This window comes from Strongylocentrotus purpuratus, unplaced genomic scaffold (assembly GCF_000002235.5).
Source record: "Strongylocentrotus purpuratus isolate Spur 01 unplaced genomic scaffold, Spur_5.0 spur5_scaffold_14, whole genome shotgun sequence".
NCBI classification, from domain to species: domain Eukaryota; kingdom Metazoa; phylum Echinodermata; class Echinoidea; order Camarodonta; family Strongylocentrotidae; genus Strongylocentrotus; species Strongylocentrotus purpuratus.
This window is the reverse complement of record NW_022145599.1, coordinates 16,802,611-16,814,992: the sequence shown is the minus strand read 5'-3', so window position 1 is coordinate 16,814,992 and position 12,382 is coordinate 16,802,611. Positions and strand designations below refer to the sequence as shown.

Below are 12,382 nucleotides of genomic sequence, written 5' to 3'. Positions count from 1 at the left end.
ACTCGCTCACCTACGATCAACGGCTGGATCTCCTGGCTAAAGAGTTTTTCATCCAAATTAGGCAAACTCAGCTCCATTAGTTCGGTTCATTTGCTGAATACATGCTGATGCACAATTCTCCATAGCTGTACGTGCTGTACGGCAAAGCGTTCATAAAAAACTGCACGTGTACAGCCTCAGGCATAATTCCAAACCATGTCGGGTCTCTGCTGGAGAAACTTTTTTCAAGTCTTTATTTCAGCAAACTGCGGCAAACCAAACTAATCATCCCATCCTCGTCGCCAATGTTATGTTCTGTCAATGTTCAAGGTTGATGTTCAGCCAAATAAAGATGACAAATAAAGACGTATTCGTAACTTTAAAACTACATGGTGGTAGCATGGACTTTATTCGATGAAGGCATCGATGGAAACTGCGCGCGGTACATTGGGCAATGCGTATACATAAAATGACAAGTCAAGACATGAATAGTCTTAATTTCAGACGTCATACATAACAACAACATATTCAAATTGCGATAGGGATACTCCTCATTCATTGAATTACTGCATATATCACTATAGGCTCCATTGTTGTATAAATTGCTGAACCGTGTGAAGCTTGCTTTCACGGTCTTTGTCTTTATCTAGGACAAGTGCAAACCAGCAATCTGATTTGACGAATATACTTAATTCTACAAAACATATTTCTATTACATTTTGTTTTCTAAACAGTCTTATAAAAATATCAAATATTTGTTTATTCTTGCAATTATAGGCCTAGCTAGGGAATCCCTTGTGCCCACATATTCTCTAGGGCGGAGGTAATTAGTGGACGATTAGAAATATACAAATGAATGAAAATAAATCACAATTTTTCCAAGTGTGATTCAAAAATATTTTTCTGCAATGTACTATAATATGCTGAAATGTCCCCTTGAATGAAAATAGCAGCAATATTTTTCAATAAAAGAGCCTGTTTCCGCAGACTAACTAGGATCACATTTTAATGCTATTGACCGGTTGATCGCTAAATTCAGTTCATATTGTTGCGCAAGGCCGCCAAAGTTAAAAACGCGAACGAAGAATCATTTGTTGGACGCTGTGATCAATATTCAACGACTTTTCACTCGGTTTGAGTTAAGATGGAAGTGACCATTGATAGTGAGTAGATTATTAATTTATTTCGCTTACACATCATCTGTAAAGTACACAGTATGTTAATGGACTAACTCAAATTCGGAGTCGGTGATTACTGAGGAGCTCGAGTGTCTGTCACTCTGTGAGATGTGACTGTGATAATGCGAGTCGTGACTGTGTCTGCCATGGCCATGTCTCCGGGTCGAGTCTGGGCTGTGAGTGTGGGAAAATTGCGGGAGTAATTCAAACCCGAATCTAGTCTGTGAGTGTTAGTGTGACTGTGGGCCAATGAGTTGAGTATGGTACTGCCTACTGGTAGATGAGATGTTGTCGTTAAAACTCCGCAAGTCAACTGTCTTTAGCAGTTTAGATCAGGACCAGAAAAGGCAGAAGACAACTCAAGATGACAAATTAATGCAAATCGGATAGTCAACTTCTTGAGGACAAGATGACAAGTTTCCTGTAACTCGACAAGTCGACTAGAAGTTGTTCAGGGCGAGAAGAGGAAATGCCATGATGGCAACCAGGCGCGTACGGTTAAACCCCCTCCCCCCTTTAACTTTTTAATTGTGTATACGGTATTTTGGAGGAAACCCCCCCCCCTTTTTTTTTTTAAATAAAAAAAAAGAAGAAAAAAGTGGTAATGGATGACCCCCAAAAGCCAATCCTACCCCCCCCCCCTTGAAAAAATCCTCTGTACGCAACAGGCAACAGCCTGAAAGGTGCTCATAGGCATTGACGAGGGGAGGGAATAGGGGGACTTCTGACATGTTTTTGACAGGATAATGGTCACCTTATCAGCTGACAAGCAAAAAAAAGGGGGGAGAGTTGAACCAAGTTGTATGGGATACCCATATCTAACGATCGTTATTTTTCCAATGAAAAGCCATTTTCTAGCCCTTGCGTTTTGAAGGAAGATCTACAGTATATTACTATTATCTTTCAAATCCCATTGGAATTTAACCTTTTCATTTTTTTGGCCTGAAAATGGGACATGCACTGTAGCACATTTAACCTGGTAATGTCTGAAAGATAACTCATTAAAATATTGTCTTTTCTTTGTTTTTTAGATTTCAATGAGGCATTGAAGTTGATGAGCTCGGCACTAGATCGGCACATAGTTCCGTGTAATGTCTGATAGATAACTCATTAAAATATTGTTTTCTCTTCTTCGTATTCTAGATTTCAATGAGGCATTGAAGTTGATGAGCTCGGCATTAGATCACTGCTCATTCGTAGCCATCGATGGGGAGTTCACAGGACTCCACAGCGGGTCGAGTCCCGGCGTCTTTGATACTCCAGCAGAGAGGTACCAACATCTCAAAGAGGTACCAGAAAGTGAAGTCCTATAATCCAGTGGTTTAAGTATAAGAACTTTCCTTTTCTAACTTAAAGGGATAGTTGAGTTCTTGTTTAAGACCGCAAATGCCTTCAAAGTGCATGGTTATAGCTATTAATCTTATTTATGACATTTCTAGTGCCCTTTTAGAACCTAAAAGTGCTATGAAGGTAATTTTAGACCCAAAATGTGTGAATTTACATTGAATATGATCATACCAATTCAGTTCCACGTTAAAAAAAAATAATAATAATCAACAGGAAAAGCCAACAAAAAGCCAATATTGGCATTGGCTGGAATAAAACGTATAAGGTGCTATCCCGTTTATCAATGGCCGGTTTCAAAATTACCGAAAATTTGTGGGGCACCACAAATATAAGAAATGTTATATTTATGGGTATTTCAGCCGTCTCTGAACCGATATGAATCAAAACAAAGATGGTTTTGTCACTTAAATTATACTGCTTTCAAATTTGACACTAGTTTTTTCATTATCTCACAAAAAAAAAATTGTGTAGCGCCCTCTGCAACAAAACTCAACTAGCCCTTTAAACCATTGTCTACGCGATTAGGGGGGTCCGTGTGTTAAGTCTATGGGGATGAGAAAGTTCAGAAGTCTATGGTTAACCAGCATGTTTTTGGTATAAGAGTTACTCGGTCCAACATCTCAAAGAGTTATGAGAAAGTGAATTCCTAATCCAGTGGTTTAAGTATAAGAACTTTCCCTTTCTAACTTTACCCATTGTTGGGGGGGGGGGGGGGAATAGGGGGTCCCTGTGTTTATGGGAATGAGAAAATTCAGTAGTCTACAGGTGAACCAGCACGTTTTCGGTATAAGGATTACCTGGTATAAGAGGTTTTACATTGAAGGTTACAGTGTGAGGAACATACAATTTGTCCAAAATTTTGTCTGTTGACCTTGTATAAGGTTGTCACCAAGTTTTTTTCATAATTATCGTGTGAAGGATGGTGACTCCTTTCCTTCATCAAGACCAAATCCATGGTTTTGTATAAGTGGTTTCATGCTTATCACGTCAACCTAAACGCAACAGGACTGAATTGTATTCACGTTTGCAATTAGATTCAAAGCTCCCTTTTATAATATGCATATGTTGGCCTATGGGTTAGTTTCGGAAGTTGAGAGAGAGAGAGAGAGAGAGAGAGAGAGAGAGACAGACAGACGATAGGGGTGGGGAGAGAGAGGGGAGAAGAGAAATAGAGACAGAGAAAGAGACAGAAAGAGAGAGAAAGAGGGGGGAAGGGAACGAGAGGGGAGGGAAAGGGAGGGGAGACGGAGAGAAGGGGGATGGGAGTTCTGAGAGATAGAAGGTAGCATAGAAGCTCTAAAGAGCTATAAAGCTGTAATTTCTTGATTTCTTCTGATCCATTGTATGTTCCAGAACTGTTGTGACTTTCTGTTGATTCAGCTTGGTGTCTGCATATTCAAGTATGAGAAACAGAAGAAAGGGTGAGACCACTTTCATTTAACACTATGCTTGCTTTTTTCACCTTTCTCACTCCCTGCGTTGTTGCTCAGTTGCCACACATGCATTTGTGCACAAAACGATAGGTAACAAACATTAAAAGGATTATTTCGTGCGACACAATGTCTTCGTGAAATTATCAATTTCCGGTCTTGATTAGTCTTGTGACAACCCTATTTACACCGATAAAGATTAATCTTATTCTGGAAAAAGTTCAGTAATCTTGAAGCCTTTGGTCTATCTATCCCATGATAAATACAATGTGGCACAAGGAGGATATTTTTGAGCGCTATATAAAGTATAAAAAGGTTTTTGAAGATAGTATTTCCACAAATGAAAGCAAATCTTCAGTTATGTTTTTAAAAAAAATGCATTTTAACAAAATTAGACTTACAAAAGCCTTTAAAAAGAAATGTTCTGTCATTACAAGAAGTCAAAATAGATCTTAATGTTGGCATACCTGATTATATGAGATATCATGATCCCTGTACGTCCAAATATATAGATATGAAAAGCTTAAGTGACAAATTTGCAATACAACAAAGTGAAGTAATTCAAAATGAAAGTAAGATACTTGCATATATTTTAGCTTAATCTTTGAGAAACATAATGAAATCATCAATCATTTTTAAAATACTTACACTTATAGACCAAAGCTTTTAAAGCTAGTACTTGTTCTATAAACATGGGACAAAAAATGATAAATAAAACTATTATTTTTGTGCTTGTTTTGAATATAGATCAAAGCTTTTAAATAAGCTAGTACTTGTTCTATAAACATGGGATAAAAAATAGATTAATAAAACTACAAAATATTTTATTTTTTTATTGAAGGAATTATCATGTATATATTTGTCTTTTGCTTGTCAGGTATGGTTATGTGGCCTATCCTTTCAACTTCTACGTCTTTCCAAGACCGTCCACGCGTGCGGCTCCAGACCAGAGATTCCTATGTCAGGTATTCAAAAAAAATATTCTGAAAATATGCTTTCCTATTTGTATTTCCCCTGGGGGGTGTTTCACAAAGATTCTAATTTGAACTTATCTCTAAGTCGGACTTAACAACTATGGAAGGCCATTAGAATCTATGAAAATATTTTGTGATAGTTTTTTTTTAAAGCATAAAATGTTGATTCAAATTATTCATATTTTCTATTATCAAGGAGATTTCATGTTCTTGATGTGGAATTTATAAAAAGTCTTAAAATACTTGAATTTTTGCTTTTAAATATATTTTATTTTAATGCTACAAATGGCTCTCCGTAATTTTTAAGTCCAACTTAGAGTTAAGTTTGACTTTGGATCTTCGTGAAACACCCCCCTTATCTGTGGAGAGTGACAAATAAAGATTTGAAAAAGGTAATGCATAGTTAAAGTGGATCTGAAACATCAGATTTTGACCATTGTTGGTTTCATATCTATTGAATCCTAGAGATTCAGTTTGATGATTATCTACAATCATCTTTAGTGACATATTTTGCTGCAGTTTGGATTTCGAGTTGGTTTTACGACCTTAAAGTTTAAGTCATTTTTTTTCTCCATCTTTCCAGAGTTCCAGTATAGATTTTCTGGTGTCACACGGCTTTGATTTCAACAAAGTGTTCTATAAAGGTTGGTGTTTTGTCTTTCTCTCACTTTATATTTTTGTTTTATTCTAATGTGTAGCTGAAGAAAGGTGACCTTTGACCTCTTAGAAAAAGATGTTTATTTGTTTGATTGTAACTTAAGTTTAAATAAGTACAGTCAAACCTGCTTTAGTGACCACCTGTCTACAAAGGCCACATTTGTTGCTTCCTTTGAAAATGGTTTCTCATTGAATCATGTACTAAAGGAACCTATCTGCAAAGACCACCTGTCTACAAAGGCCACTCTTTGTGTTTCCCTTGGGTGGTTGCTATAGACAGGTTTGACTGTAGTTACGTGTATGAATATTTAGATAACGTTTGGATTTATAATGGTTCATGAACCATTAAATTTTGCTTGTCGGTAACTTACTCAAATAACCACTCATTTCTGTTAGTTATCGCTATGTGTCTATTCCCTTCATAATCATGAAGAAAAATTTGTTGGCAATTCAATTCTTGAATATATGTCGATCGCACACCCTCTATTAGACTGTAGGGCAAGTCACTGTATTGTGTTGTTTCGTAGTCCCATCAGTGGCAGTCGACCAAACCAGTATGAAAATATAAAGAAAATTATTACAAACATATTTACCGTTTGTTCTCCTCATTTTCTTTACGGTTTTTCGTGAAAACTAATTAAAGATAATAATTATGTTGCCTCCTAATAATCGTGGGTAATATCCCGGGAAATCGGAGGTGTGTCCAATTCAACCAATCACGAGGCGGGATTTTCCCTACGTCATTGTCCTCGTTCGCTACATAAAAACATCTAACAACCATAATTATGACACCGATGAAGTTTCGTCACCGATACGGAGATAAAGAGGTGTTTTATTCACTTCCCAACTGTGAATGATGTCGTTTTGAAAGAATTTACAGACACAAAATGGTCCAAAGCTTTTGCTTCTGCTGAGATTTTGAAAAATATGGACGGAGAAAAGAGCAAAATTGCGACGGATTTCCTTGCCAATGTCGCCCGTATACGTGCCTTCACGGTTGTTGTATACAGCGACAGTACCAGTGGTGCATTGCAAATGACAATGTTGTAATTTGCGCTGCACTGGTACTGCATGTCGCTGTATGTATACGGTTCAATACCGGCGACATTGGCAAGGAAATCCGTCTCAATTTTGCACTTTTCTCCGTAAAATACCTCGAGATTCTAACAAGACTGAATTTGAAGGTGAGTTTCAATTTCTTTGTTTGCAATAACCATGATAACCATGATAACCCAGCAAAAATTAAGGCCCTGCCTTTACTTTGATCTAGCTCTAGCCTCATTAAAAAAAAAAACAATTAGAGAATAGAGTCTAGACCCTCTAGGCTCTAGGCTCTAGGCTCTAGGCTCTAGGCCTAGGCCTATGGGCTAGGCCTAGATTTAGGCCCTTTATGCATGCATGATGGAGCTTGAATGATGAAGTCTGTCAGTTGATTGAATCGTTTACAATGCCTCTGTGAGTTGACATCAATTTTGTTTGTTATGTCATTGATGTAATCATGTACGTACATGTAGACCCTCCTTAGCTGTAAATTATAATAATAGGCCTAATGGAAAACAAAAAAAATGTCGGACAAGTTGGACGCATTGAGCCAGGCTTTACTTAACTTTAGACATGCCTTCCTAGTTAGTTTAACTTATTGTCCTGGTCAAAACAGCATTATTTTAAACTGGTTTATTTAGTGCTGGGATGTGGTGTGTTGTTTACATTTTTTTGTAATCAGTGCATGAAGCCATTATAGTTGCACACTCAATAGGGGTCAAAATAGAAAGCATATTTAGACAAGGGGCACTTTTTCTAACATGAAGATAGACATGGCGGCTGTCAAGCTATCAGTATCAACAATTTTAATTTTAAAATAGAAAAGACGGCGAAGCTATTGCCAATTTTCGAAATGACTTGTAGACTAATATGAATTTTTGTTTTTGAAACATTTAAAGAATTTTTAAAAGACGCCAAAGCTATCTGAAATTTTTGAAATGACAGCGAAGCTATCGCCAATTTTTGATATGAGCTTTGTTTCTGACCTAGTGTTTTATATTCTTTTTCCCCCAGATCCATCTGATATCCCTTCACAACCTAAGAAGCTGTGTAGGAGTCTACAATCTCGGCGCTCATCTGCCAGCTTTGATTTGTTGGACCTATTTGAGACCATCAGCATAAAATTTACGCGTTCATATTGAGCACTAGATGTATGCAATATTTTTTGCTGTTTATCAGCAGATTTTTCAACATTAACTGGTTCTATTGATAACAACAAATATATATGATAAAATTAAAATGAACAAAGGCAAGATCATTGTGAAACTTTTTCTCTGATATTTCTTATTCAATTTGGGGATTAAAAAAAAATGATTTTTATATCCCTATGGTTCCTTTGTAAATTATGTACAAAATAACCAACCTTTCATGAATAGACATATACAAATGTATGGGTCGACTGGGGTGTTTTACATATACATTATGTGCAACTGTAATATAAGAATATACTAAATATATGTAAAGATATAATTTCAGAGCTGGAAAAATGTTTACTAAGTAATCACTTACAGTAATGTACTATTGTACTTGCATTGCATGCTCATTTGTTTCATAATAATAATAATAATATGGACATTTATTATTTATTATGCATACATGTATTTTGCCATGTTGAAGCATTGCCAAGATTTATAGTCAAATATAAAACTTTATTACGTTCAAATGTATGGGTCGTTTCAAACTTTCCATCACACTCCTTGGACACTTGTTCTAATCGAAATATGTAAAATTTATGAATTCCTCAACAGTAACAGCTTTTTGGCAATTTTTCTATCAACATATTTTAGGACATTTTCTTTGAACCAAAAAAAAAAGAGACAACAAATGACTAGACACATCTTATCAATGTTTCATAATTTATTTCAATTCCATCAATATTTATGTAAAAACTGTTAACAATCTTTGCAGTTCAAGTTAAATTGCATTTGTAAATTACAACATACATGTACCATAGTTCTGATTTCACTGGCAGTGGCAAGTACCGGTTTTAGAAAAAGTACCCGGTAATCTACTTGTAGATAAATGTCATTGACAAAATGGTAGTACGGTAATACATTTTACGTAATGAATGAAATCAAATTAAACAGAGAAGAATATAATTTATTTGGCAGTTTTGGTATGAATTTGTTGTTAGGTTTCTCTTTGAAATTTGTATTGTTCTAAACTGATGCTATGCAGACCATGAGCAGTGTTGCTAGTACTACCTAGTATTAGTATTAACAAAGTTTTGAACAGCAATATATTTTTCGGGGAAGTGGAAAATAAACTAAAAGCAACAATATTGATGATTTGATTGGAAGGAGTTTGCACAGTTGATGAAACTCAATAAGACATGTTGAATATAATAAGGTAAATTATGATGAAAGAGAATGGAAGAGTAAGGAGAAAACAACAGGGGAAGAGTAAGGAGAAAACAACAGGGGAAGAAAAAGAGATTTTTAAGAGGAGACATGAGAACAAAAAACGTGTGTGATGAGAGAGAGAGAGAGAGAGAGATAGAGAGAGAAATAGGGAAAAAAGGAAGAGTTAAATGAGTGACATGAATATACAAACAGATGGTAACTTAAACAAGATGCAAGAAATTACATAACTTGGGCTTAACAAAACTCGTCTTGATGACGTGCTGAAATATTAAAAAAACGTGGAAAATTGCAATTAGTGTTTTCAAGTTCACCAACAGCATAAATATAAATTAATTGCGCAGAAAAATCACACCCGAACAGTCTCATAGAGGTCTGAAATAAATGTTTTGCAAAAAATAATCAAGAAACAGCAAATTTGAATGCCTTTTGAATCAGCAAAATGGCTATTTTACCATAGTTGGCGCTAGTCTTTTTCAAGGAAATCTTGTTAAAATCCAATAAAACTAATTAGCGGATTAAATTAATTGCGCAGAAAAATCACACCTGAACAGTCTCATAGAGGTCTGAAATAAACATTTTGCAAAAAAGAATCAAGAAATAGCAACTTTGAATCAGCAAAATGGACTATTTACCATAGTTGGCGCTAGTCTTTTTCAAGGAAATCTTGTTAAAATCCAATTAAACTAATTAGCATGTTATCTCATCAACGGGTGTATGAAATTTGGAGAACAAAGGTGTTTTCTCATCAGCAACTTCATCACAATCATTTGGTATAGTTAGTTTTCTCTGCCAAAGATGGGACTACGAAACTTTTTTTTCAGATGGTTAACTGGCCCTTGCCCCACAGTCTATATAAGCAATTGGTTACTTGACGGCAGTAGACAACATGAGAGCGAAGGAAATGGTCAAATAACCACTTGTTTCTGTTAGTTACAGGCCTGATAAAACCCGATTTAAATCAGTTTCCCGATTTTTTCCCGATTTCTTTTTTTCTTCCCTATTTTATCCTGATTTTCCCAATTCCCCCCTTATTTTCTCTGTTCTTCCCTATTTTTTTTTTGGTTGAGGGGAAAACAAAAACCTTTTTTTTTTTTAGTGCTCACTATCACCCCTGTAGTTATTGCTGTGTGTCTATTCTCTTCATGAACAAAATTTACGAAAGAAAAAATTGTTCCCAACTTGATTCTTGGATATCTCACTTGCACACCCTCTATTAGGAATTGGTTACTTGACGGCAGTAGACAACATGAGAGTGAAGGAGATGGTCCAGCAGAGACACGCCCAGTACGAGGGGAACGCCAGTCTGCTCTCAGACTGCAGTCCTAACTTCAACTCTCCCTCGACCGCCAAGAGACCGGTCGAGATACCTGAAGAACACAAGCCATTTATAGACGATGTCAGGTGAGTCTGAGTGAAAAACATGGGGGGTGTTTCACAAAAACTAAGATCGAATTTAAGTTGTACTTACATGTAACTATTGAAGGCTGTTCATGCCACTGGTTGCTCTCACTATTGGTCTCTCAATTATGATCTTTGGATAATATTTGTTTCTCAGATAATGAACTATCAACACATGTAAATTCTGTAGGTTTGTGACGATTTGTATATCCCTTGGGAAACCAATGCCAGGAATGATTAGAGGAACTAGTGGCATGAACGGCCTGCCATAGTTAAGTCCAACTTAAAGTCAATCTTAGTCTTTGTGAAACACCCCCCAGGAATGCAAGATTCATAAATGTTGAAGAATACATATGTTACCACACAGAGGTAGAACAACATGATTAAAATTTGGAGCTGGTAAATACATGTCCATTCTCTTATTAGGTTTCAGTTTTACCTCATCTTTCATTTAGAAATATCAAAAAAAAAAAATTTAATTGACAAACATCTCCTGACTATTACGCCTCTTGCATTCTGGACGCGACTTTTTCGTGCCTCTACATTTCGCTGTGTTACTTTAAGAATGTTATTAAAGTTTGATTTTGCAGTTCACAAGAAAAGAATGACAACGTGTGAAATAATTACAAATTAAACACCCTCTACTGTTTCATAAATCATTATAGCTTAATAGCTACCTCATACATAGATTGTCATTCACTGATTGGTCAAAACTATATCACATGACAAGGAGCATTTCGATCTATCAAGATCATTGCGTCAGAGGGTTTGATAGCTACTATCAAACCCTGGGATAGGACTCCTAACCCCTCCGCAATCGCATGGTTACGCGCAGCACGTAGGAATTCAATAATCTTGCCTTGGACTTGATTTTGGATTTTTCTTATTCTGCTGAGTAAATTCCTCTTGATCTCGTTTACTGTTTTTTAGAGCTAGATCTAGACCTACAGCTAGACCTAATCATGAATCAATAAAATGGATGAGGTATATAAAACAAATATGGACTGCTCTGTAATCGGATGATGGTGGGAACTACCACTCCCTCGGTGGTGTTCACACCAGCCCTTCTATCAACCCGGAGGCGAAGCCGAGGGGGTGTTAGAAGGGCCGGTGTGAACACCACCGAGGGAGTGATAGTTCCCACCATCATCCTCATGAGCAGTCAATATTTGTATACTATCATGTAATTATCTTAGATTTGAAGTCTGTGTGATAAGGGGGAAAGATTGCACAGTGTATGACCAACAGTAGGGAATAATCAAGGAGTTTCATTCAGGTATTCATGATTCTATTTCAGAGACTCCTCCCTATGAAAAATGGAAATCCAAAGGGTTGAAAGTTCTCCTGGTTTGTGAGAATTGAAGAAACTTTAAAGCCTGTCTGCACTAGTTGGGCCAAGAGGGATTAGACCTCCCAGCGTGGTCACTGACACATGGTTATCTCATCAACTCAGCTCTCAATTAACATAAGAAAAAGAGGATCATGGGGGACCAATGAGCACCGCTTAGGCATTGTTTTCTATAAAGAAGGGAGGAAGTAGCTACAAGTAGTGCAGTGGGACTACCAGGCTGCATGCATATGAATCAAATGCCACTACCATTTCATAATGGCTGTTTCTTTTATTCTGTGTTTTTAGCAAGAGAGTTGGAGCGTTTGCAGCTGGAACTGCAGATGAACTCAAACTTGAACCATGCACAGGGTAAGATATGCTGGGTGTCAATACTTTTGTGGGGGTGGGGGTGGGGGTAAATTACGGGGACTCACTGTTACAGGTATAGACCAGTTCTGGTCATGCGATTGTATTGTGAAAGAAACGTTGTGGAATCAATCAGAAAAGGTTGATCATCTACATGTACCATATAAATATTGGTGTGTACTGCAAGGTTCTAGAATCATCAAAATTATAAGAAATATGACCCAGTCTTGGTAAAGTTACAAGAACTGTACACAGAAAGATGTATATGGGACTACGCAATTTATAGTAAGCGGTTTCCTGGGAAAATTTGTATCATCAA

At 36.7% G+C, this 12,382-nt stretch overlaps 1 protein-coding gene and 1 long non-coding RNA gene across 2 annotated transcripts in view; both read left to right on the top strand.

The window, feature by feature from the left end:
* The first annotated feature begins 967 nt into the window (after nt 1–967).
* LOC580516 (poly(A)-specific ribonuclease PARN) overlaps nt 968–12,382 on the top strand; it is a 55,136-nt gene continuing 43,721 nt past the window's right edge. The window contains exons 1-7 of the mRNA XM_030985117.1: nt 968–1,142; nt 2,301–2,446; nt 3,858–3,925; nt 4,812–4,899; nt 5,492–5,552; nt 10,187–10,370; nt 12,004–12,066. Of these exons, the coding sequence (XP_030840977.1) occupies nt 1,124–1,142; nt 2,301–2,446; nt 3,858–3,925; nt 4,812–4,899; nt 5,492–5,552; nt 10,187–10,370; nt 12,004–12,066 (629 nt within the window). The 5' untranslated portion in view covers nt 968–1,123. The remainder of the gene's footprint in view (nt 1,143–2,300; nt 2,447–3,857; nt 3,926–4,811; nt 4,900–5,491; nt 5,553–10,186; nt 10,371–12,003; nt 12,067–12,382) is intronic.
* LOC115923509 lies at nt 6,381–8,709 on the top strand. The gene is made up of 2 exons (XR_004063924.1): nt 6,381–6,749; nt 7,621–8,709. It is a non-coding gene; the product is annotated as an uncharacterized LOC115923509 (long non-coding RNA).